The sequence below is a fragment of the Papaver somniferum genome, chromosome 7, assembly GCF_003573695.1.
Source record: "Papaver somniferum cultivar HN1 chromosome 7, ASM357369v1, whole genome shotgun sequence".
NCBI lineage: Eukaryota > Viridiplantae > Streptophyta > Magnoliopsida > Ranunculales > Papaveraceae > Papaver > Papaver somniferum.
In genome coordinates this window covers 137,448,424-137,474,103 of record NC_039364.1, presented here as the reverse complement: position 1 = coordinate 137,474,103, position 25,680 = coordinate 137,448,424, and the positions used below count along the sequence as shown (strand labels likewise).

At 38.4% G+C, this 25,680-nt stretch overlaps 5 protein-coding genes across 9 annotated transcripts; 2 read left to right on the top strand and 3 right to left on the bottom strand.

Annotated features, from left to right (window-relative positions):
* The first annotated feature begins 2,912 nt into the window (after nucleotides 1–2,912).
* On the top strand, nucleotides 2,913–5,239 carry LOC113298549 (ATP synthase subunit d, mitochondrial-like). The gene is made up of 5 exons (XM_026547317.1): nucleotides 2,913–3,187; nucleotides 3,653–3,736; nucleotides 4,429–4,491; nucleotides 4,671–4,757; nucleotides 4,859–5,239. Exons 1-5 carry the CDS (start codon nucleotides 3,011–3,013, stop codon nucleotides 4,958–4,960), a joined length of 513 nt encoding a protein of 170 aa, XP_026403102.1. The 5' UTR covers nucleotides 2,913–3,010; the 3' UTR covers nucleotides 4,961–5,239.
* Nucleotides 5,240–5,900: 661 nt separating this feature from the next.
* Nucleotides 5,901–8,637, bottom strand: LOC113298548 (ribonuclease P protein subunit p29-like). 2 transcript variants are annotated; one of them, XM_026547316.1, is made up of 8 exons: nucleotides 8,250–8,637; nucleotides 7,911–7,964; nucleotides 7,607–7,683; nucleotides 7,247–7,509; nucleotides 7,099–7,167; nucleotides 6,943–7,001; nucleotides 6,528–6,629; nucleotides 5,901–6,350 (listed from the first exon to the last, which is right to left on the bottom strand). In XM_026547316.1, exons 1-8 carry the CDS (start codon nucleotides 8,476–8,478, stop codon nucleotides 6,283–6,285), a joined length of 921 nt encoding a protein of 306 aa, XP_026403101.1. In that variant the 5' UTR covers nucleotides 8,479–8,637; the 3' UTR covers nucleotides 5,901–6,282. The 2 variants fall into 2 exon arrangements, with proteins under 2 accessions (XP_026403101.1, XP_026403100.1); XM_026547315.1 differs by having other exon boundaries at nucleotides 5,901–6,412; nucleotides 8,250–8,629.
* Nucleotides 8,638–8,811: 174 nt separating this feature from the next.
* On the top strand, nucleotides 8,812–19,061 carry LOC113298546 (tRNA ligase 1-like). 3 transcript variants are annotated; one of them, XM_026547311.1, is made up of 27 exons: nucleotides 8,812–9,139; nucleotides 10,192–10,761; nucleotides 10,897–11,001; nucleotides 11,091–11,173; nucleotides 11,346–11,445; nucleotides 11,566–11,644; nucleotides 11,877–12,000; nucleotides 12,251–12,357; nucleotides 12,560–12,685; nucleotides 13,030–13,094; nucleotides 13,173–13,337; nucleotides 13,658–13,818; nucleotides 13,933–13,964; nucleotides 14,275–14,447; nucleotides 14,881–14,960; nucleotides 15,249–15,314; nucleotides 15,437–15,726; nucleotides 15,840–15,947; nucleotides 16,092–16,189; nucleotides 16,304–16,364; nucleotides 16,478–16,554; nucleotides 16,652–16,723; nucleotides 16,810–16,886; nucleotides 16,973–17,053; nucleotides 17,574–17,676; nucleotides 17,920–18,081; nucleotides 18,239–19,061. In XM_026547311.1, exons 1-27 carry the CDS (start codon nucleotides 8,945–8,947, stop codon nucleotides 18,629–18,631), a joined length of 3,753 nt encoding a protein of 1,250 aa, XP_026403096.1. In that variant the 5' UTR covers nucleotides 8,812–8,944; the 3' UTR covers nucleotides 18,632–19,061. The 3 variants fall into 3 exon arrangements, with proteins under 3 accessions (XP_026403096.1, XP_026403095.1, XP_026403097.1); XM_026547310.1 differs by lacking the exon at nucleotides 8,812–9,139 and adding an exon at nucleotides 9,206–9,685; XM_026547312.1 differs by lacking the exon at nucleotides 8,812–9,139 and adding an exon at nucleotides 9,209–9,685 and having other exon boundaries at nucleotides 10,951–11,001.
* Nucleotides 19,062–19,274: 213 nt separating this feature from the next.
* On the bottom strand, nucleotides 19,275–21,494 carry LOC113298547 (exonuclease V, chloroplastic-like). Of its 2 annotated transcripts, XM_026547314.1 has the most exons (7): nucleotides 20,978–21,492; nucleotides 20,797–20,901; nucleotides 20,498–20,619; nucleotides 20,237–20,386; nucleotides 19,934–20,087; nucleotides 19,785–19,861; nucleotides 19,275–19,686 (listed from the first exon to the last, which is right to left on the bottom strand). In XM_026547314.1, the coding sequence occupies exons 1-7, from the start codon at nucleotides 21,341–21,343 to the stop codon at nucleotides 19,434–19,436; spliced, it is 1,227 nt and encodes a 408-aa protein (XP_026403099.1). In that variant the 5' UTR covers nucleotides 21,344–21,492; the 3' UTR covers nucleotides 19,275–19,433. The 2 variants fall into 2 exon arrangements, with proteins under 2 accessions (XP_026403099.1, XP_026403098.1); XM_026547313.1 differs by having other exon boundaries at nucleotides 19,785–20,087; nucleotides 20,978–21,494.
* A 261-nt stretch (nucleotides 21,495–21,755) lies between these two features.
* Nucleotides 21,756–24,866, bottom strand: LOC113298545 (protein IQ-DOMAIN 1-like). Its single transcript, XM_026547309.1, has 6 exons — nucleotides 24,651–24,866; nucleotides 24,197–24,294; nucleotides 23,801–24,106; nucleotides 23,401–23,628; nucleotides 22,962–23,081; nucleotides 21,756–22,746 (listed from the first exon to the last, which is right to left on the bottom strand). The coding sequence occupies exons 2-6, from the start codon at nucleotides 24,266–24,268 to the stop codon at nucleotides 22,036–22,038; spliced, it is 1,437 nt and encodes a 478-aa protein (XP_026403094.1). The 5' UTR covers nucleotides 24,269–24,294; nucleotides 24,651–24,866; the 3' UTR covers nucleotides 21,756–22,035.
* Nucleotides 24,867–25,680: the final 814 nt, after the last annotated feature.

Below are 25,680 nucleotides of genomic sequence, written 5' to 3'. Positions count from 1 at the left end.
AAGCCTGCCGTGGAAACGGATCCTTCTGGATGTGTGTCTGTAGGCCGAAGTCAATTTCTCCGCCTCTCTGTCTGTTGTGGATCTTCCATTTGAATGTCCTGCAGTTTTGGTCGCATGTTCTACCTTTTGGTGGAAATGGCATTACCTTGGGTGACGCTTATCTTGTTCAGTCGGTTCTTTTGCAGGATATGGGAGAGTCTTGTCCCCGTCCTTACGCCACTCTTAAAAAAGTTCAATAGCAACTTCCAATGGACATGGGAAGTCTGGGGGTTCCACTATTTCACTTGAGTCGCTGCTCCACTTGTATCATTTCCCATCCATAAAACTGTCTGATCTTTTCCCTTGTCCGCAAACTCCTTCATCTTTAGCGTACGCCACCAATGTCCCCATTGCTTGGATTCGGATGTTTTGAATTCCGCCGCATCGTCTGCCCGAGAACATGCGTCTTCGAAGTCTGCAAAAGTTTCCAACCTGAAAGCCGCTAGAATGAAGCTGAGCTCCGCTGGTAATCGGCTGATGCCTATCTTGAGAAGTTCTCTTTTAGGAATTTTTACGCTGCTGCGTAGACACTCTCCCTGGAAACTCTTCGCGAAATCTAGATACTTTCCTCCTGGCTTGAATTTATGGTTACAAATATCCCAAATAGTAAGTTGTTTCTGCCGAGAGTAGAACTTTTTCATGAATTGGGTTCGCATCTCATTCCAAGACAAGATGTTATTTTCTTCGAGTCCTACAAACCATGTGAAGGCCGCTCCAGTAAGTGACTTCCTGAATTCCCTAAGGCAGATGGAATCATTCGTGGCGTATTCGTTCAAGCTCATGAGAAAACGAAATACATGTTCTGTCGCATTGCCAGAGCTATCGAACAGTTGGAACTTAGGTTGTTTATACGTCACCGACATTGATTTATCCAGTAAGCCTTGAGTAAAAGGTGATTGCATGGTGAAATTTGTCATGGGCGGGGTCAGGCCATAGTGCTCCTCAAGATATTTAGAAATGTTCTCCTCCCTTATGGTGACATGATCCATTTCCTTATTAGGTTGTCCTTTTGAGTTCCGAGAACCCTCCTTCGGCATCTGGATGGAGCCCGGTGTCTCGCTACGTTGGGGGTTTGGTCTGATAGATGAGAGTCGTCTTCCGAAAGGATGTCGTTGGTCTCTGCTTTGTAGTAGGAGGGGGTGTTGGGGAATTCCAAAAGGGTCAGAATCTTCATCACCACCCTCGGGTTGTAGCTCAGATAACCTTTCCATGAGGACCAATCTTCTTTTATCCGAGCTAGCCAATTCTTGGCGCATTTGTTGTATCTCGAGCTGTTGCGGGTCAAGTAAGGGTTGTTCGCGTGTTTGTATGTTTTCCCTATCTGCCTCGACTTGTACTTGTTGGGTTTCCTCAACATGTCTAGGTGTGGCCCTGGGCACATCTGATTGGTTTACCCTTATTAATAGGCTTCGGTTTTGTCCTCCTGATTCTTCTGTCAGAGGCGTTCAAAATTCAGGATTTGTTTGTTGATTCGATGCTTCATTGACGCCCAATATTGCTATTGGTCCTCCTGCCTCTTTAGCGAGAGGTTCCGATCTTGTGGCATTTAAATTATCTGTGGCCGAGGACTCCATCAGAATTGTAGTGGTGCTGAGGACTAGTGCCCAGTGAAGTCGCCAAATGTAAACACCCTTAAATTATCACAGGGTAATGAGGAGACTAATCCCAATACACGATACAATTATCTGGAGAACTCTGCCCTTCTCTGGAAGAGTTCCCTGCTATTTATAGGCAAAACCTGACATGCCAGTGCCGTACACGTGTACCCTAATATCTTTTCTAATAAGACTTCTATTATTAGCTGTACACATGTACTATTACAGCTGGGGTTATTTAGGCACCCCATCAGTTATCTTCTTTCGGGGCGGTCTTTCTTCGGGCACCCTTCTTGTGTTGTTTTCTCGTCTATGGTGATCTCGGCTCCGCTAGCGGTGACTTCAGTTAATACCCGAAGCCCCCATTCCTATCCTCGGCTCTTGGTCAAATTCACGTGTCTACACGTTCTTCATATTTTCTATTGGGTAAAGTTCGAACTTTTTATTTTGTTTTATCGAAGCAAAGTTCTTTATTTTATTGAAGCAAGTTCGAACTTATGTTACGTATATACCCTTGCATGGCTCATCTTGTTTCCCTTTGTCATGTCTTTCCGGCTTTGCTGGATTGTCTCTTTTTCTGTAGGTGAGGTCATGAGTTTTTGCTATACCTGTGGAGCTGTGTGGATAAATAAAAAGGTAAAAGGAACCTCGAGCTCTTGCACCATCAGGACAAAACCAACAGAACTTGCAGCAAAACCAACATAACTAACACCACCTGCAGCTTCATTCATGTTGATGGCGGAGCAGAAATTAGGATATAGCGTAGCTATGGTACATTTTTTTTTCGTTGAAAAGTAACTGCGGTACATGTTGCTGGACCTAACATGGTATAAGAACTTTTTTTGGGTGTGTCGAAGCTGAACATTGGAACTAAAATCAAGATATTAAGTTCTTAGCTAGGTTCGCTCCACTTTGATCCGACCGTGTAAACTTTGTCTACTGTTTGCTCTTTTAAAGTTTTTATTTTGGTTTTCGTGTAACTTGGTAAATATGGATTCTTGACAATTCTCATTGGGTCATCGTCCATAATCTAACCTTCCCTGAGACTAATGATAGGAAACACAGTTGCAGGGACCCGAAAGAAATGTAGGGTGAAGAAAACTAGATTTCTTCCTGGTGCTGTTATGCTTATGCGACTTGATGCCTCATTTGGTTACACTTTAACTCGTGTAAAAAGGTAAATTTTATTCCAATCCAGACCGTCCGATTCAAAAAAGTACGATCCGTTTCTTCGCGATCATCAAATGAAATGAAATGTCCTGATATAAATCATGAGCATTAGCAACAACCAAATAAGGGTTTTGTTTTGTGGAGAGGAAGAGAAGGTCATTTCTCTGTCTGAGTGATTATTGAAGCAGATTTACCCTAGAGAAAGGATGAGTGGAGCAGGGAAGAAAGTTGCTGATTTAGCAGCTAAAGCAGCTGCATCTAAGGGTATAGATTGGGGTGGAATGGCAAAACTTCTTGTTTCAGAGGAAGCCCGTAAAGAATTTTCTTCTCTTCGTAGAGCTTTTGATGAGGTTAACTCAACCCTTCAAACCAGATTCAGCCAGGTTTTGACCTTTACCCTTGATTTCTTGTCTTTTTTACCCTCTTTTGGATTTAAAAGCTTGATATCTTGATTCTTCAATTGTCGGGTTTATTTGATTTATTGTTTTCCTTCTTTCGATATGATTTGGGTGATTTGGATATGGAAATAGATTCCAAAATTTTGATTCAAGAAAATGTTAGTAGTATTTGCAATTGTAACCATCTTTTGATTAGGCAAAAGTTAGAACAGTACATATGTTGGTTTGATATTGGTTTTCCCACATTCTTGGAGCAAGGTGCAATATGTTGTTCAAGACGCCTAGCTAGTTTGAAGCAGTCCAGTAGTTTTAGGCATTATAACTTGATATTTTCTAATACCTCCTCCAGTAAGCTTATTGCTTCCTCGGAAGCACTGCTGCGTAAGTTGCTGTGTGTTTCTTCTTTACCCTTTTTCTATTAACCAAATGCATTTAACTATTTTTTTGCAGGAACCTGAACCCGTAAACTGGGAGTACTATAGGAAAGGAATTGGACCTCGTGTAGTGGATATGTACAAAGAGGCTTATGACAGTATGCTTTCTATCTTGTTTTCTTGTACAAGTTGTACATATTGTTCATTGTTTATAGAAACTTATAATTTGCTTTTTCTACTCTTTCTTGCATCTACTGTTTGAAAGTGGAACATTTTGTTTACTTCTGTTTGTGATGAGGCTACATAAACTTAGTGCCATTCATAAAATTTGCTAGTTTTACGCGTTTGTTTTCAAGTTTTATGAGTTTCTAAAAGCTTGTAAGGATGACACGATTTTCTAGGCTAATCGAGTTTCTGCTCATAAGAAAAATAACTTGTAAGGATGACACGATTTGGACCACAAAATCAAGATGCTCTACACCCTTATAATTGAGTATATAATGATTGGGATTACCCCTAGTGTTTTGCACGGTCTAGTTTTTTCACCAAGTATCAAGCTTTGTTAATGTGTATCTTATTGGTTTCTGTATCCACATACTTGGTTTCGTATTGGTTTCTACATTCATTTAATGTCATACTAACATCTCAAGACCAAGTGGTGAGTTCTTCCTTGTAAATATCGATCGATGAGAACCTGACAGCAGAGTAGAGATGATTAGGACTTTGATTTTCCAGACTAAGTCTGTTAGTGTACTATCTAGTCGAAATTTCATTAAAAATAAAATGATTAAATAATTGTCTCAATTTCGCTTACTGTGTTTGAAATTACAAGGTGAATTTCTTTATATTGACTCCATTTGTCATGCTTATGTTGACAATGTGACTCCTCAATTCAAACCCAAATTTGAGTCATTGGTGAGAAGTAACAGGATTTATTTCCCTTTTGCTTTTGTAACCTCATTCAAAGTTCATGTTAGTCATCCATGCATTAAAGGATTAGAAATACTGTCATCATGAAAAGGCTAGAGATTTCTGTATTGACTATAGCTAACTTTCTTTTATAAACACTGATGTGAATTGCTGGCAAAATACAGTTGATAGAATTGAAAGAAGCGGAGCAGAAATCGTTGCAGGAGACTGAGAGACTGGAAAAAGAAATTGCTGAAGTTCAGGAACTAAAGGTAACTGCAATGAATCCACATCGTTCTTCCAGTACTGGAAGTTCTTTTTTTTTTGTCTTCATTTGATTGCTTACATGCTCTTTGTTCATTGCTGTTGGCAGAAAAAGATCAGCACCATGACTGCAAATGAGTACTTCGAGAAGCATCCTGAGGTGAAAAAGAAGTTTGATGACGAAATCAGGAATGACTATTGGGGATATTAATTCAAGCTGCATGATTCCTGAGTGAACCTTTTTGTATTGGCATCAAATATTATAAAAGGAATACAATAACTTTTCTATTTTTTCCTTTTGTTTTTGAAATGTATGCTGCGAAGAATTTGAAGCGCAAGCATGTCATGATGTTTTTCTGTTGTTTGCGGTATGGTCTCTCAAAGAAGTGTTGGCTAGAGTGAGACCCCTTTTATTCAAGGAAAGGGTTTTTTATGGAAGAGTCGGATTGAAAACCGAATTTATAAGATTTTCATTTTTTTCTTCTTAACATGTCTATTTAATGTTTCGCCTAGAATTTTATATCTTGCGATTTAGTAAAACTGTCCACAATAATCAGGTTAATTTTCTCGTTAATTCTTGCGACTTGCGAGCTTTCCTATTGTCTGAAGCGATGCCACAAGTCTGTTGTTGTCCATCACCTGTGTACAATGTACATCATCTGCCTTTTTTTTCCCAAAGATGCTGCCCATCAACTGTGACGTGATCTGCCTTCTTGACATGGATGCTTGAGCGGTGTGTATGAATCCTACATTCCTACCTTCCAAAGTCATTTGTGTCTGACAAGTAATATCAGTACAAATCCTGGCAAAAAAGGAAGTGAAGTCTGTATAAATATCTAAGTGATCATAGTCCACAAATTATGTTCGACATGTTTAACAAGAACAAATTGATGGTACATTTTGGAGGGTCTTCTGATGTTACAGTAAAAAGAGAAGACGAACAAAACAGGTCAATAACTGTGGAAGTCATGGAAGGTGATATGAGAAAACAATTATAAGAGTTTGAAGGCTAAAGTAACTGAAACACCTCAAGGCGTCAATTTTCCTCAGTAAACAACTTGGGGTTTGTCTCATGGTTAACATATTACCGGCGAAATGACTGAAGTTGGTGGATAGGGTGTTCTGTTGCTTCTTCATGTGGTTCTGATGCATTGTCTTCAACTTGCAATTTGTTTGTTATCTAAGTTAAAAGCTTGTTTCATCATTCTTTTTTTAAGATGAAATGAAGAATAGAAAAACACCCTCGCAGAATAATCCCTCAATGAAATACAACACAAAATATGGCGGGATTTCAACAGTTGGTATTACTGGAAACAGCCAATTTATGGTTCATTCAACATTTCCTTCCCCGAAAAAGAGAAGTTCTAATTCAGACAGAGCAGGGTCAACAAACTCCACAGATAAAAATTGAAGTTACTATTCTCCCAACTGCTATACTCACAGATGCCTCTACAGGCTTGACATACAGTGTTATGTTCCCATGGCAGCCACGCTGTTTGCTCAATTGGAGTCGAAATTTTCACCGTTCCAAAATTAGATGATTGCTAAACCATAGATATACAAGGCTATGTGACAGAATTTCTCGAAGTGAATTTGTCCCCCTGCAATGTGACCCTCCAGCAATCAGTTTGCAAGATAAATACAGACGGCTTCTTTGGTACAACTGTAAAAGACACAATGAAGAACTCGATGTCATGCAGGACGGCAGGAGCGCATAAGAAAGAAAACATCACCTCACCATAATACAAAAACAAAAGCTAATGGGCTGGGTAAGGTACCTCGAAATTTATTATCCCGAGTAATTATCCCAAATGTTTCTGCAGTTTCTCGAATCATTATACCACTTACTCCGGTGTAAGAATTTACTTTGCAATCGGCAACTGCGGGAATCCAAAAGAAAATGATTCTACTAATCGCCTTTTGCTCAAAATATAAAATCAGCAAAACTATTTCCATATCGTAAGAGTATTAGGAAAGAAAAGTGCTACTTCATACTTGTACCTTTTACTCCCCATGAGCGAATGAGATATTGCAAGAAAAGGATCAAACACAAATGGGTTTAAAATTGAGAGGAAATGGAGTATGGTCATAGTGTGCAGCATGAAGACGTTTTATTTCCTTGAAGAAACCACCAAAAAGTGCATACCGGAAGTGAAAGAATGAAACTGGAGAAGTATTTGTTTCTCATGTTACCTAGAAGAATAGCACCATGTAAGTCCGCAGCCATAAGATACTGAGATAATTGGTTTGCCCTGCAATATTAGAAAAGAAGAAAGAACTGAGTACCTTGATCTGTGTATATAATCAGCATTTGGAGCAGAGAAGGAAGATGAGAGACATGTATCTTACCCAACATTCTTAAGGAGTTGAGCAATATACTCTTTCCACATTTCGTGCATTGGCTTGAAATAATCAAAACTACGACATAACCAAGTAAGATCAGCATGCAAATTGGGAATGAAATCTAGAAGTCAACGGTGCTTCATAAGAACCTTACTTGTGAAACTCTGTAGGCAAATCAAACGAACCACACTTCTTATGTTGTCTCATTGACAAGTGTTTTTTTGAGCGCTTTGAGTGACTTTGATAATTCTTAATACGAGCACCAACTGTTGCACCCTGGCCTTGTACCAAATTATCAAGAAGCATCCAGTTGTCAATTTTCATGCTTCTGGACCCCTGCATGTATTTCTGTGCTGAGTCACCACTTTGGAGAAGTGTGTGAAGAATCTTGTCAACTGTGCTCCCTCGACTTGTAGGCTGCATTGTTCAATTTCGAGCTAAGAGACTGAAATACATGCTTCTCCAATGCACACTAACTACAATAAGCAACTAATTCATAGTATCACATAAATACCTCCACATCAGTTTTTAGCAAATTGTCGTGCACAGGCTGACAGATTAGTGAGTATGTAGGACCATCTCCTTCATAATCTGTAATCAATTAGTATGATGTAAATTAGCTAAAAATGACACCTCATTCTGAAAGAGTAGCTCGTGATAATACGTAACATATGATCTTTAAATACTACGAACAATGAGAAACGACAGCAACTCATAATTAGACAGTTAATAGCAGCAACAACCAAAGTAAAATTTTTGTCACAACTGACAAGCTTCTCGAACTCTATTAGAAAAATAAACAATTTACAATATATCACCTGTGGTTCCAGGAGTTCCTCGCACTGGGGTATACCCAGTGAATGCAAAATGTCCTGAAATTTATCAATTACAAAATGCAAAAAAAAAGGATGTCAGTAACAAGATTGAAAACTGTTTCCGGAATAAACTTTGTACTTCCTTAAAGTTTCTTCAGGGTTCAATAACAAGATTGAAAACTCATAGTTTTGGGAGATAATTTCCAAAAAGTATGATTCTCTCTAACATTATTTTGCAGCAATATATCATGTTGAAATACTGGTGCACAAGATGAATTTAAGGTAAATGAATAGAAATCAAAGCTAACTCAGTGTGTATAAATAAAAGCTTAAACAATGTACCTTTATTAGAGACTGGTGTAGAAGATGATGCATCAGGCTTATTACTCTTTGTACCAAGAGATTTTGAAGACGAATTCTTGTTTTGAATACCCTCTTCATTTCCTTGTTGTACATGAGAAAGCTTTCTATTCTTAGGCGGTGGTGATGGCTGTTGTTGTTGAAGAACCTCAGCTTTAGCAAGAGCAAATCTTCTCTCTAGTGCATCTAATGTACGTTTCTTCTGGTCCATGACAGAAATTGAAACTATTTACCACATACACAAGAAATACTAATAAAGATCACTAATTATCCCTCAAACGTAAAAACACTGTGGGAAAACGGAGTAATTCATCTGTGATTTTGTGCCTTCGAAAAACCCTTTTCTTCGTGACATAAAACCCTAAAACGAGATCGTATTTACATCCGTTGATCTACAAACGACGATTTATTTTATTAGGACACCCGGTTTATTGTATTAGGCACCCACACATCACGCACAACGACACGATCCGTTTTGTGCCGTGACCCACTTAAAAAAAACAGTACTTGGATCGCAGGAGAGAATTTGCAGAGGGGAGGGTTTCAAGGTTTAATTAACTCTAGTCTCTAGCATATAAGAACAGGAAAAAAAAAAACAGAAAACCTAACCCTGATATCTCAAGACCTCGTGAAAAAGAGGTGATACAAGTGATCAAGAACGGCCTGAGAAAATAGTTATGACAGAAAAAAGAAAGAAAGAATCATCAAGTAAGAAAGATCATTGGCACAGTGATCGAGATCAGAAACGTCGACATAATAGAGATGAGCAGAATTATTCCCGTCGTAAGAGGAAAGAAAGAGATACAATTGAAGAACAATTTGATAAGAAGGAAAGCACAAAGACCAAGAAATTTGTAAATAGCTCTTCTAACGTGAGTTGATTTTACTGCTTCTTCGTAATTATTTTTTCCTACTCCTGCACCCCTTTCTTCTTCTTTCTTCTTCTATTATGACACGCACACGCACACTTTGATAGCTCACAGCATCCCATTTTGGGCGCCCAATCTAAACAAAACTTCGCCGTGCCGAACGGACCCTATGAGTCTTAGAGAGCGATCAAACAAAGAGTAGGAGAGAGAATCTGAGGGGTATAATTTCAAAGTTTTAACGGGTCAGTCGTGGCACCGATAAAGAGCTGATTCTTATTTCTGACTGCCATTTTTTTTTTGTATGTATCTCTGATTCTCACCGCCATGGAGAAACTTTCCTGGTGATGTATGTCGTTAACATCACATAGAAACTTCTTGTCTATATATAACATACTCAATTTCTCATCTTCATTTTCTTCTCCAAAACCAAAGAATTTCTTCCTACTTCATCCTAGTCACAAATTTCAATCATCATCTTATATTAGTCTTCGTCCTCGTACATTTGGGTTAACTGATTCAATATCTGAGTTAACAATGCCTAATCGCAAGGTAAACCTAGTATCATCAGTCTTTAAATTTTGTTTTGAATCATCAGTATTCAAATTGTGTATAGCTTAATCAATCTGTAGATTGTTTTAATCAATTACGGATTATAGTTTTACCTTAAAAGTACAAAACAAGAGTTGACTGCAGGTTTCATAACTTCAGCTAATTGCAGTGACTCCATGAGTCCGACTCAAGCTTACTTCAGCACATTTAGTTGACTTATTTTGGCGGTTTAAAACTCAGTGAACTTGTGAATTGAGATGCATATTTCTTTTTATAATTATCTTTAGCTTGTCATTTTACTCCTAACAAGTCATGGCTCACTTAAGAACGTAGCACTTGACTTATAAACTGTCTCTCTAGTAGACTGTAAAATGGAGTCAAGTGAGTTCTGAAGATTCTCTCAGATGTCTTTGCAAGTAATTGTTTCGTTCCCATGCCTGCTATGTATATAATTTTGCTTAGTTCTTTAATGGTGATTGTGATAATGAATATTGTTTTTGTATTAGGGAAAAACTGGAGATAAACGAGGTCATCAAGTATGGAAAGAAAGTTCAAAATATGGAGATTCTTCTTTAGTTGCAGATTCAGTGGGTTCAGCTAATTCAGCTGCGGATCAAGGTAAAAACAATAAGTTAACTGGATTAAGTATTGGTGAACTGAAAAAACGAGTGCAAAATGTAGCTTCAACGGTACAGTTTGGTAGTGTCCCTTCGATACAGCAAGCACATGTGCAGAATATAGCTTCACCGCTACAATTTGGTAGTGTCCCTTCGAAAGAACCGAGTCCCGTCCAAGGCGAGAAAACCGTATGGAAGCCTAAACAGTATGGAACTGTTAGTGGACCGACAAATTTTATAGTTGGAGCTGGGAATCCTGATATAACCGTGACTTCAATTAACAACATCAACGACCAGAATGATGGAGCTGCTTCAGCTGAAAAGAAAAGTGCTGGTTCGAGTAAAGTAGTTAGAGGTTCACTAGCAGAAGATTTTGTTACGGATAAATACTCTTATTCTAATGCTAAGATCAGGGCGACTTTTTATCCTAAATTTGAGAATGAGAAATCAGATCAAGAGGTAAATTATTTGTCTTTGGTTTATAATTTTTAGTGGCCACACATGTATTGGAATGTAGTGTACTGCCTACTTCCATGATATAGTTCTTCGTTGAAATAAGTAAATTTTACATTTAACCATGGCATTGTTTTCTAGGTGTGGTATTCTTCTGCGGGACATTATTCATTGCTACATTTTCTTTGTCCGCAGGTCAGAACAAGAATGATAGAAATGGTCTCTAAAGGCTTGGCATCTTTGGAGGTATACTTTTATTATTCTGTCCGATGGGTTCATTGCTTTGCCAATCGAATTATTTTCATGAAATGACATCATTTAACCACTCTCTGCAGGTCTCCCTTAAACACTCCGGATCTCTTTTCATGTATGCTGGGCATGAGGGCGGAGCATGTGCAAAGAACAGTTTCGGCAACATGTACGATTAGAATTCTAGATATATTTTTCTACCTCATTACTTCGTTCTTTATGTTTGAATTTTGCTCATCATTCCTCATGTGTATTTCTATTATTATCTCTCTTTCTCCACTAAATTTTCGCTAGATATACCAATATGAAGGTAGAACTTACATATAATGTTCTTAATGCAGATATACTGCTGTTGGTGTTTTTGTTCTTGGGAGGATGTTTCGTGAGGCTTGGGGTACCGAAGCCTTCAAGAAGCAAGCAGAGTTTAACATCTTTCTTGAGGTAAGATGCATAGAATTATTTAAAAAATGGCATGAATAATGACCTTTAAAGATTTCGGTCTATGTTTAACTTTGTCAAAACGACCATTTTGACGTGTGACTTGCTGGCTGATGTTTCCAGAGAAATCATATGTGTATATCAATGGAACTGGTTACTGCTGTTCTAGGAGATCATGGCCAGCGTCCTTTAGAAGATTATGGTATCAATCAGTTTCATCTATCTTTTCTGAAATAAAATCTGAATTACATGTAGTCTTCCTACTTTTGGGCGACTGATGCATAGACCTCAGTTTAAACTTCAGTTTTTTAATCCCCATTTCTTCCCTATGTTTGCTAGATCTCCATGTAATGGTCTTACTGGTTGTTGGTTACATGATATTGTATTTCTTGTTACCATCTTGATGCTCATGGAAAACCTTTGCTTCTATGCAGTTGTAGTGACCGCAGTCACAGAGTTTGGCAACGGAAAGCCGAAGTTCTACTCCACTCCAGAAATAATTGCATTTTGTAGGAAATGGCGCTTGACTACAAATCATGTTTGGTTGTTCTCAACAAGGTGAAGGTCCTTTATTTGCGTAGTCTCGCTAGAAAAATGAAGTAACTAAACAATGATGGACAGTAAGGTCAATGAGTATTTTGCCATTAAGTGGCTCATACTTTATTTTCTAGTAGTAGTGTTATATGCAGATATAACATGATAGATTTTGTGTATGTTCATGTCATTGAAGTCAGTCTCTTCATTTTCCAATAGTAGTGTTATCAGAAGAATAACATGATAGATTTTGTGTATGTTGTTGTTATTGAAGGAAGTCAGTTTCTTCATTTTTTGCTGCCTATGATGCCTTATGTGAAGAAGGAACTGCTACGCCTGTATGCAAGGCCCTTGATGAAGTCGCCGATATATCTGTACCAGGTTAAGTTTCTGTAGCATTGTTCTGCTTCTATAACATCATCTACTATTAGCTCTCAGCTTTTCTTGAGCAATGGGAGCTGTTCTATAATTACTACCTTTATTCCTTGACATATTACTTTGTATGTGATGTTATCATTTTGAGTTGGGAATTTGTCTTTTCCAGTTGTTTCCTAATAGCTATAAGCTTTAAATCTTTATGCAGCGTCAAAAGACCATGTACAAGTACAAGGTGAAATCTTAGAAGGTCTGGTTGCCCGAATGGTGAGCCATGAGAGCTCGAAACACATGGAGAAAGTTCTGAAGGAATTTCCCCTGCCCTCTGAAGGAGGTCTGTACGTAGCTTAAGTTTGATGTATTTCCATAGTAATACTAACTCATTTACAAGTCATATTGATTTCACTCGTCTCTTTGATTTTTCTATCCATTTCATGAGATCTGTCTTTGTTAAATGTATATGCCTAACCTGTTTTTAGCTTGGCCTCTTCAATCTGTAATTGTTAGGTTTTAATCCAGAGGTAGAAGTTTGTGGTAAACCTCAAGGTCTGATTTACATGTTATATTTGGGAAAATTTGAGCAAGCTGAAAGTACGAAACTGTTTGCATTATGTTCCTGTTCCAGAGTCTGTTCCTTGGCTTCCCTGCATTTCCGCCTAATTATACCTTGATTTGCAGTCACCCATGATTTAGGACCTAGCCTACGGAAGATATGTGCCGACAATAGATCAGACGAAAAACAGGTACAATTGGAGTACCTTCTCGAGTATCATCCTATTTATGTTTGGTTAATCAACTGGATCTGCTTGTTTTTCCTGCAGCAAATAAAAGCGCTCCTTCACAGTGTTGGAAGCTCTTTCTGCCCCGACTTGGTGGACTGGTTTGGAGATGGAAGCAGTGATGCTCACTTGAGAAATGCTGACCGCTCTGTTGTTTCGAAATTCCTACAAGCAGCTCCAACTGATTATGCCACAACTAAGTTGCAGGTGAGGCTAACACCGACTATCATTTCTAAGTCGATAAAATTGAGTCTGCTTTTTCTTTCTAGGAGAACCTCTGTATGTCTTCCTCAAAGAGGTATACATCTGCAAGTTGTCACCTTGGTATAATCTGACCTCCGAGGTCATATGCTTGTTCCAAGTTTCAACTGCACTATTTTTCGAGTGACCAGCACAAAAACAATCAATACCTCCGGTTGTTGTTTCTTACTGCCATGCAAATACCAAGAATTGTACCATTTTTAGTAGCTAGCTTCTTGGTGTATCCTGTAGTAATATATTTTTTTTTTTTTTGGTAATTGCTACAGGAAGTTGTTCGTTTGATAAGTGAAAAACGGTTCCCAGCTGCTCTTAAATGTTACTGTAACTTCCATAAGATAACCTCTCTTGCAGCAAATAACGTACATTTTAAGATGGTTATCCATGTATATAGAGATTCAGCTTTCAGGCAGTACCAGAAGGAGATGAGGTCTTCCCTAAGCTCACATTTATGTTGCTGATCTATGGACTTCTTTCCATAGTTGTGTATATAACCTATCTATATGTTTGTTCTCTTGGATGACAAAGGTGTATTTCATTTCAGGCGTAATCCAGGCCTGTGGCCATTGTATAGAGGTAAATATCGGTCATCCCGGGTTTGCTATTTTATTGCTAGATATTGTTTTAAAGGACGTGTTTTCTAGATTGAAGGAAAGGAATTTGTTGATAATCATAATTGGATTCATGTTGGCCATCATATGAGAGATGTATGATTTGAACTTCAATGTTTTTATTAGTTAGTTTAGTTTTGTAAATACGTGGTTGTTGCTTGTTGTTTCACAAGTCTGGTGAAGATTATATTTCTGTGTCAGGGTATGTCAGTCAGTACATTTCTAGTTCCTCTAGTTATGATTTGTTTATCACTGATGTTCCTTTCTCTATCTAGGATTTTTTGTTGACATAAACTTGTTCAAAGTGAGCAAGGACAAAGCTGTAGAAGGCAACAATGTGCAATCAAAGAACGCAAATGGTAGCTCCGAGACAAGTACATCCGGAGCAGATGGTTTAGCTGATGAAGATGCTAATCTGATGGTCAAATTGAAATTCCTCACATATAAGGTATGCAATTTTGCAATGCATTTTTAGAAAGTTCATCTCTGAAGAAAAAATATCACTTGGATTTTGGTCTTTTGACTTGTTCCTTTAGTATATTGAAATTGTCATATGCTTGAAGCATAAGTTTGTAACAATGTTCAGATCAAATAAGGTATATGAAGGGTTACTCAGTCCTAATGTTGCACACGTGAAATTACAATTGCTTGTGTTTTTCTGACTGAGTGTTTTCATGGCATCTTAGCTCTAACGTTGTCTTGGTTCATAAGCATTAGAAACTCGCATCCCTGTTTGAAGTGAACGGGAATGTAAATCTAATGCAATTAGATATTGGCTGTGACTGCTTGCATGTGCTTTTCTGGAATCTCCATATATTGGTATATACTTCGAAATGCCGCTAACAGTTTCGGATGTCGGTGTTTGTTGGGATTTTGGACAGATACGGACTTTTTTGATTCGAAATGGGTTGTCAATTCTTTTCAAAGATGGCCCGGCAGCTTACAGAACTTATTATATGAGGTTAGTTTGTAATATTAGTTTCCAAAAGCCCATTTGTATTTGAATCAGTTGCTGACATTGTAAAGTAACTGCCGACTTCATATCTCTTGAATCAAGTGTAGGAGTTCCATTGTGTTGCACCATCACATGTTGACTCCTTGAGATTAAATTTGATAGTCTTCAGTTTAGCTAAACCATGATTATACTACCAAGTTGCCATATCAGATAATCAACTCTTACTAAATATATTGTAAAGTCTTGTCCACCTATTATGCGTTTAAGTACCTAATACTGGTTTTGCATCATCAGGCAAATGAAAATATGGGGTACATCTTCTCAGAAGCAAAAGGAACTCAGCAAGATGCTAGATGAATGGTACATAGTGTTTCATTTGCACGTCGCTTCTATTTTAAACCTGCCTTTTCTTTTTTGTTCCTTTCTGTTTCTTGTTACATTTGGCTGATAACATGTGAACTGAATTCTCTAAAAATATTCAGGGCTTCGTATATACGAAGGAAGTGTGGAAACAAGCAGTTGTCATCCTCCATATATCTCACTGAGGCTGAGCCTTTCCTTGAGCAATATGCAAGACGCAGTCCACAGAATCAGATTCTTATAGGATCTGCTGGGAATTTAGTAAGGTCCGACGATTTCCTGGCAGTTGTTGAATCAGGCAGGGATGAAGAGGGTGACCTTGAAACAGAACGGAATGCAACAACTTCTAGTCCTACTCGTACTGTAATGGATTCAGTTCGAAAAGACGAGGGTCTGATTGTATTTTTTCCTGGTAACCATCAAATTCTAGATTGGTGGACTACATACTACTGATTTCTTATTCATTGGCCTGTATGTAGATGTTGAACTGATAGGTTCTGAAATCAATCTTCATTCTCATTTCAGGAATACCAGGCTGTGCCAAGTCTGCACTGTGCAAGGAAATATTAAATACTTCTGGTGGACTTGGTGATGACCGTCCAGTACATAGCCTCATGGGTGATCTTATCAAAGGTGCGTGGTATTGATTTCTCTTCTACAATGCAATAGTTCTCCAGAAGTGGTGAAGGAATGCTGAAGGATGCAAGCATCTTGATCAGGTCAAGTTGAAGTATGCTATGCTTGCTAAGGTGATAACCTATTATGATATAAATGCAGGAAAATACTGGCAGATGGTTGCTAATGAACGCAGGAAGAAACCGTACACTATAACTCTGGCTGATAAAAACGCACCAAATGAAGAAGTTTGGAGACAGGTAAAGCTTTGGTTTCCTGTTATTCTTTGTTAATGGGCACTAAAAGGCTGTAGCTAGAACATATCTTCTATTTTCATTTGAGTAACTAATAATTAACATGTTCTAATGTCGCAGATTGAGGATATGTGCAGAAGCACAAGAGCTTCTGCAGTTCCAGTTGTTCCTGATTCTGAAGGTTTTTAACTCTCCTTTACAGTTCTACTTCCATCTTAACTAATTGGCAGATCATAGTAGTCCCCTTCCCAGATGAGTTAAATGATGTATGAAATGTATATTTTCGATTTTCAGGAACTGATTCAAATCCATTCACTCTTGATGCATTAGCTGTTTTCATCTTTCGTGTGCTTCAACGGGAAAATCACCCTGTATTCATCTTTCTCCTTGTCTTTTGCCCACTTTTACGATGCGATAAATGTGAGTTGATTTCTAATGCATAGTTTTTATCTGCTCTGCATTATGAAGGGACTTCTGGACAAGACGTCTCCATGTGTTGGTTATGTCCTGCTGATGTTTTACCATCTTTATGACGGAAAGGTAACCTTTGTTAAAACATTGGTTATTGTTGTGACAAACTCTTAACAACATTGTTAACTTTGTCATTCATTTTCAACCATTTCCAGAACCGCGGTGAGTTTGAGAGTGAGCTGATTGAGCGTTTCGGCACTCTTGTCAAAATACCATTACTCAAGCCTGACAGGTATTTCATGTTCAATCCTTTAGGTTATTGACTTGCATATCTTGTTATTTCTGTCCTGATCGGTGGCTTTCGGTTTACATGTGCAGGAGTCCTCTACCTGATCCTGTGAAGTCTATATTAGAGGAGGGAATATGTCTTTTCGAGCTTCACAGAAACAAACATGGAAGGTAGTCTATGTACATGCATACATATTAGAATCGGAACTACTCTATGTTTATATAGTGGACCAACTTCTTGCATTTGGAATTTCCTCTCAAGGCCAGGACTCGCTTAGGCTTATGTTATATATATATACAGTGCAATCTAGGTATTGTAAACAAACATATGATCTATTTTCACATCCCCAACATCTGGATACCAGAAAACTAACATGATTACTTGACATCTTCTTTGGATATTTTCAAAATTTGTCCCTTAGAAGTGAAGAATCTAGTTAATCATAATAAAGTGCGCGTTAAAATCAAATAATAGTTTACAATTGTGTAATATGTAGATTATGGTTTTCCAGATATTTATTTCTCAGCTGAGAGTGAGAAGGACAGGGTTTGAACGAACTGTTAATTGAACTACTTGATGTAATGATTGTCTTGAAAGATCCGTCTCAGAAATCCTATCCTAAGTGTTCAGTTGTTTCTTCATGAAATTTCTTAGTTTCTTACTGCTTTATCGTCAAACTTTGTATGTTAGATTGGAGTCCGGCAAAGGGTCATATAAGAAGGACTGGGCGAATTGGGAAATACGGCTACGTCAGGTTGTACTTGCTAATGCGGACTCTCTCAATGCTATTCAGGTAAGTACTCCATCTTGTGAACTTCAGTTCTTTTCACTATAAATACGCTTTAGTTCTGCCAGAAATTGGCAGTTTGGAATCCCAATGTCCTTCATACTGTAAAGCTCGGCAGTAGAGATTAGAGAAATGGCTGTTAGTTACATATCTTCCAACTAAAAGAAAGAAAATCCTCTGCCAGTATTGCTCTTTGGTTGGTGAATTCTTTTCACTCATTCCGTATCTTTGGATGTGCCTATACTCCAGGTTCCGTTTGATTGTGTGGTCAAACAAGTGTTGGAGCAACTAAAAGCTGTTGCTAAAGGCGAATCTAGAACACCTACTATAGGGAAGCCGCGGTTGAGAACAACAATTATCTTTGCTGCGGTCACTCTTCCAGTCGCAGAAATCAGGACCTTCCTAAATGGGGTAATTTCTTTTAACTCATTTCCTTTTTTACCTGTTTTTGGAGTCAGTGGGAAATGTCTCTGTCTTGACAGAGCTAAGATTTGTTTTTTGATAGAGCCAGTTATGACTCATAATGGTTACAGCTCTACTGATCCTTTTTTGCCTCTGATTGAAATAGTTGTGTGAGAAGGATCCGAGAATTAAAGGTTTCCTCCAGGACAAGGATTTGCTGAGCTGCGTCACGAAAGCTCATGTAACTCTTGCGCACAGGGGAAGCCACGGCATTGCAGCTGTCACTAATTATAGTATGTACCTCAAACGAGATTTACCGGTAGATCTTACATCCCTACTCTTTTCGGAGAAATCTGCTGCATTAGAGGCCTGTTTAGGGTCAGTTGATGGTGAGAAGATAAGTTCGAAAAATGAATGGCCCCACGTTACCATATGGACTGCACCAGGAGTATCTCCCAAAGAAGCAAATACACTACCTCAACTGGTTTCAGAGGGCAAGGCAATTCGCATTAGTATAAATCCACCTTTCAACATTTCTGGCACATTAGACTTCTACTGATTTGTCATGGTAACTTAGTTTAGAAGTTTTGCTTACTGGGGTGAACTGTATCAACTCAAAGGGAAAGAGAAATTGTGGATGGTATAGAGTTACGTCAGATCAGGGGAGATGTATCTTTTTTGACAATTTTAAATAAGAGGTAGGATCCAATGACATGGTTATATTGACATAATCATGACATGGTTTGACCATTTTTTCTAAAACACCCAAGTGATAATGTATTTGAATCTAATTTTTTGATGACATGTTCCACTTATATAGCTTTACAGTCCTACCAAAAATGAGAACATTCAGAGATGTATAAGACTACTATCTACCATTTTGAATATCAACTGTTAAAAATTAACGGTTGAAATTAAATTTTCTGGATGGTGAAATTTTCGTATATCGAAATACTCTCATTTTTGGCAGGAATGAATATTAGCTTCAAACTCGTTTTATTTTGGATTTTGTAGAAAAAATGATCATACCATGTCATGATTATGTCAATATAACCATGTCATTGGATCCTACCCCTTTAAATAAAGTTTTCATGGAACAAAACTGTATATTTTAACAATTTTACTAGTTATTCTGAACATAGGAAAGCTACAAGCCCTGAAAACTATTGTCAAGAAAACTTCCAAATATTTAATACAATGGAAGGAGAAAACTTGTAAATACTTGCATTTAATCATGACCCTGGCAAATGCGCCCATGGCGATTTGCAGTCACATGGACAAATACACTACAGCAGAAATCTCTTTATACCGCTCACATTGGAGGCAGCATAACTAAAGGAATGTTATGCAATCAGTTGAAATTAAATGGATGGGGAAATGGTGCCAACTTGATCTCCTCTATAGATACTTCTGCTATCAGCAGCAGCATAACTAGAGCACACGGAAGCAAACTCACAAGATCTGCATTTCCAACGTTCCTCCTGAGGAACAAAACCAGCTGCTCGTTCTCCCAACCAGAACTCGAGACAGTATTTGATCTGACCCGTGAGCCAAGCATGATCATATGTGAAATTGTCTTCACCCAACAACGATTGATCTCCTTGGAATTCATATCTGCATAAAAAGAATATTAGTCCTATTGTTAGTGCACTGACAAATGTGTGAGATGCAGTATATTGTTTCCTGTATAATATACTGTAATACTCTATCACCTTAAAAGAAGCAGCTCGTTTGCCAGAGGCAGCACAGAACATGTATTTCTGAAATATGCAAGCAAGTCCTCGAGGGTCTGCTCATGGAAACAAGGCAAAGTGTCGATCAGTGGTACAACACAATTAAGAGTGAAGAAAATTAAATTCACCTTTGCAGGAAAACCAGAGCTAGAAGTGTGCTGTTGAATTTCTTCAGATAAAGTGTAGCGAGGGTTCAAACCAAAAAAGCTTAAGAAACTTCTTGCATTGAAGTTATCTTTCACCAAGCTGTCCCATATATACTTGTAACACATTAACTGAAGCCTGCAAAAGAAAATTGCAAAAGTTCTAGTTGATATCATTATACTGTGTATGATAAAGCCTATTGGACTTTCGAAGGAAGTAATATAGATATTGATGGGTTCATATTCTTAAAAAACAGTGTAAATAACATGGTGGGAGAAAACTCTTACCTTCCATTTCTTGTTTGCGGTCCCGAAGGAAGTGTAGGTCGAACACGAGTTTTTGTGTCAACAAAAATAGGATTTCGAGAAGTATCTGTTACTGGCATTCGGATTTCATCAATCACTCCCACCATCCAAACACCTTGTACACAACCTATTCTGAAATTGAAGGACGACTGATAATTATAAATATTACCATCCACTGGATCCCATCCAACAAACTCCGACTACAAACAAACATATGGGTGAGAAACCACTGAACTTACTTACACTGGCAGTTCGCGCGTTAACCCTTGAAACATTAGTTGATTCGTGCCGGCAATGAAATTCATTAACCTAACTGCCCAAGCATCTTCTGCTGCTTCTACACGAACTTCCACCCTCTTTATTACCTGTTTCCCACATATCACATTAAAAATAAACGCGATGACAACTAGTGATCGAACATAAAAAGAAATTTATTGTTTGAATCATGAAAGAAACAGATCCCGTTTAGCCATCATGTCAAATTACAAAGATCCATACATAAATCGAAACAAATCAAATCACATAAAGATTGTCTTATATACCTCTTCTTCAAGTTTTGTATGACGAGCCGTACCTGCTTTCATAGCTCTGGTGGCTTTTGGCTTGCCACGAAGAAGAACAAATTCCATTTGTTTTTCACACCATTCCTAAAATTCAAAATTCAGGAATTAAAATCAATTTAATCTGAAATAGAAGATACGAAAATTAAGAGAGAGCCCCAACCGTAGCAGTGATATCTGTAATTGCAAGACCTCTTTTCCTTCGAAATCTATGTAAAAACGTTTCAAATACTTTCGGTTTCTTCTGGGCATTTTTTGAGTTATCCACCAAATCTTCAATATCTGTACTTGTGATATTTTTATCAGATTCAGAACAACCGGATAATCTCCTCTTGGTATGAAGAGTGATTGTTTCAACTGATTTTCCATTTCTTTGAATTTGACAAGTCGAAGAAGAAGAAGATCGAGAGGAGAGATACTTTGTGGTAGCTGCAAAGGCAGCCTCAATGAGAGTCATTTCTTCTTCACTTATGATCTCAATTGGGATCAATGGAGGAGGAGAAGAATTTGGTGGAATTGGTTCTGTCATTTTTTTTTTAGGGTTTTCAATTTCTGCAAAACTAGCCGTTGACGATATATACCGGTATAACTTGTGGCCCTTCTCTGATACGCCTCGAGTGAAGGTTTCGAGTAACTATTTTCTATTCTTTTTACTTTGAATATTTATTTATTTTGGGGAAAATGTCTCTCTGGCTGCCAGGAGATATTGATGAATTCTGAGGGTCAATGCTGATTCAAAATGATGTTACAGAGATAAGGTACCATAAATATATGCAGAAACAAAACAATCAGTTTTTAACAACCCTTTATCTTGCTGCCATTTCCTCTTCTAGCAGAGGAATTTGGTGCTAAATCAGGTCCTGTTAGCGTGCTTGTATTAGGTCTAGGGATTGTTTTCAACCATCTGTTTTGGACAAGGCAAGAGGAGATACAAAAGTCTGCTATCACAAATGAAGGGAATGATTTCATTTCTAACCATTCATACAAATTTTTTTGACAAAAGATTCTTAGGTTATAACATTTTATAAATGAAAGAGAAGAAAATAAGAAAGAAATTTCATAACTACAAACACCCCAATAATAAATCATAATTTGGTCTTCTTCCCCTCAGAGACTAGTTACTCCATACAAATCCCTAATGATACAATTTTTTTTTTGTAACCCATTTCTTCTGTCCCTCTGTTTTTCCGTGTCTTTCCATCCTCTTTCAGTTTGGCTAGCCTAATTGCTCCCTCCATTGCTCACAGCAATAGGTTCTGTGTTTACACTAATATTCTTAATGGATGTGCTGTCCACCTTGGGAGGACCTGAATGTCGCCGTGGCCCTGGAGATGCTGGAAAAGATAGCCGTTTTTTCACAGTTACAGAAGATCCCTTCTCTGGAGTTATTTCATTTTTCTCAGATGAGAGTGGGATTTGAAGTCGGGATTTGGCGCGAGCTGATTGAGTAGGTATCATATAGCTAGGGAGTGCAGGAGAACTTGCTAAGCTCTCGTCGTCCCTTACTGATGACCCAGCAATGCTGTGACGCCTTGGCCTTTCTGACTGCATGCTGAATGTACTTCTACAATCTTCATCTTGGGCATTCAAGTTTCCTCCTGAACTTGCTGAATTTAACTTCCCACCTGACGTTGTTAATCTGGACTGGGGAGTAGAAGGTGAAAGGCGAAGTGGCTTCTGTGCTGTTGGTGAAAATTTGTCCACCTTGAGTTCGCGACGGGCATACGATTTGCTTATATCTGCTACACCCATTGAACTGCGACTTACACTTTTCATAGATGATTGATCATTCAGTTCTTTATCGGTGGTGGTGCTTCTGGACTCCCATGGTCGGGCTGCCATCCAACGTTCTAACCAACTCCATCCCCAGTGAGGATTGGTTGGGTCCATAAACATTGGGTTCATAGATCGTGAAGAATTCTTTGTCATTTGCTGCAGAGCAGTCATCAGATAAGATTAGTAGAAAAAGAAAATTACCAAGTTAATGAAAAACTACAAACTTTTAAGTCATGACTAAACTTATTGCCACTGCAGCTAAGAATCATACAAAAGAGATGATAGAGTCATAAAAAATGGAATGGAAGTTAAAAGTATTTGGTCATTAAGCTAGAGAAGAATTAGCAGTCAATAAAAGCAATCTAAGATACCTGGTGAGAGAACGCATAAGCCAGTGCTCTTTCTCTTCTCATGGCAGCTTCTTGTTTGTGTTGTAAGCTGGCTTCGACTTGCTCCTTGGATTGAATACTGTCATCCCAATTCTCTCCCATCTGTTACAGAGACGCTTGTTTAAAAGAGATGAAAAGCATGTAGAACGAACACAAGAACTTATTGATCCAAAAAAAAAAAACCACATACTTTCTAAGAAATACAAAAAAGATTCAGAACGATCTCAATTCACCGAAAATACTGCTGGAAGAAAATTTGTATGGAGATTATCATAGTGATATAAAATTTCAAGTTCCCATATAAGAAACACGGTGGAAGCATAAACCAGGTAGTAGATGTGGGCATAACTCAAACTATCAAACCCCTATGTACTAATTCATTTAAGAGGAAGGCGGAAAAGGGATGGAGGGCGGCACATACACTGGCTTTCAGGTTCTCCAGCTCTTTGTCGCGCTTTAACTGTAGCTGCCGCTGAAGAGCCTGGTTCTCCTCAGCCATTCTGATCCTTCTTGAACGGATTTGAGACTGTACTCGAGCAAGAGTCTGCATGCTTCGTAAAGTGTTTGTGGCTTGGCGTTTTACGGATTGCCCATCTATCAACGTTTTCAACCTAACCAATCCTCTTAAAGCACGCAATGCTCTCCTAGCCTGCCAAAAATAAAACAAGAGCCATATGAAAAAATCCACTTACTATTCAGAAATTCATCGCCAAAAAATAAAAAATAATAATAATTAACAGAAAGACTTCCACTTGGGACGATGCAGATTCTTTACAAGATCAGAATGACAAAGCAATCCTAAAAGGAGACAAGTGTGATACCAGATATCCTCGGAAGGCGGTTTGAATCTTGATTGCAGCCACCTCTTCCACTGATTTACCCGCATAACGCGATATCATTGTAGGCCGAACAACCTCTACAGCTGTCTGAACAGGAGCAGTAACAGCCACCTCAGCTGCAGCACCAGAAGGACCATAATTGTTTTGCTCATTCTCGACTTCCTCCAGTTTCACCACCTCTACTGGCAAAGGTGGTGGCTCTTGGACAGTTTCTACCTCTGAAGTAGAGGTTGTTTCCCGGTGTTTCTCTTTTCCAAATCCCCATTTCTTCTTTGATTTACTCCTTTTCTGATTAACAACAGCAAATTAACAACTCGGTTAGAAGTTCAAAACACACTGTCCTTTATTAAAAATTGAAATGAGAAAAATAATTCTAACCAGATCTCTCTTCTCGTTAGAATCAGGACTGAATGCTTTCTTTACTGCAACTAACCAATTTTTCCTCCCCATCTCTTTTACATTCCTCAATTTGATTCCTTTAACATTCATTACAACAATTCAAATCAGAAAATCAACCACATTTATTTTTTAATGCAAACCCAAGAACAAACTAGGAATTATATTAAGCATGTATGAGTAAATTCAGCTCAAAGCTACATTCTTTTTACATGAACAGATCCAAGATAAAACAATGCAAACAATAATGAACCCACATTGAAAAATTCTATCTTTAACAAAAATTCCCTCTCTAAACAACAAATGAAGCAACCCCTGGATGTAAAATTGCAAGATCTCGAAAACAACATAATCATTTTTCAGAAATACGTTGAAATTTGCATAGATCTAGCAACAACATTGGAATGAAAAGATTATGACAAAACAGAAATAATACCTGTGAATGATAAACAAAACGGATCCCTAAGAAATCTATCTTCTTCTTCTACTTGTTCTGTGAAAAAGATTGATAACCTTTGCAGAGAAAGAGGAAACCTCTTCTCTGTCTCTGTCTCTGTTTGTTTGTTTGTTTTCTCTCTTTCTATATAAGACCAGATCTTGGGGCAGCTAAGTGTAATATGAGCGATGAGAGATGAACAAGAACAGCTGGGTTTTGTGTGTTTCTGTAAGTGGGTCCAATCTTTTTGGGTTAAGCAACGTTTAATCAGCGTTGATTGAACCAGAAAAGATAGATTCACTACTATACAAATCAAGTCCTCTTATGTGTTTCAGTTCTGTGCACAAGTCCCTAAGCTCTCCTAAAAATTTAAATTATGATCCCTGTAAAAGTGTCAAGTGGTTGGTCGGGTTGTTTAAACTTGTAAATTTTGAAAGGGCCAAATACACCACAGTTTTGTAATTCGTTCACAAAATGGCCATACCGTACTCCCATCCGATTTAGGGTTAAGTGACAAAATGCCTAAAATGGACCCTAAGTTTGTGAAAATGTCCCGAACGTTAAGGAAAAGATTAAAATGCCTCATTCTATTAGTTTTGTGGCATTTTGATCAAAATTGGGCATCTTGACCGGTCAACGGAGTTTTGAAATTCCATTTTTATCCTTCTTAATCAAAACCCCCCAATCCGCCACCACCAAACGAACAACCACCAACCACCACCACTGCCACCACTACCACCACCATCCCCACCACCGCCACCACCACTACCACTAGAACAACCACCACCGCCACCGCTACCGCCATCGCCTCCTCCACCACCACTACCACCGCCACCACCACTGCCACTATCACCACCAATGCCACCACCATTACCACCGCCACCACCACCATCACTGCCACCACCACCGCCACTATCACCATCCCTGCCACCACCAATATCACCGCGCCACCACCACCACCTGAATCCTAAATCCTGAACCCCAAACCCTGAACCATAAGCCATGAACCCTGAATTTTAAACACTGAACC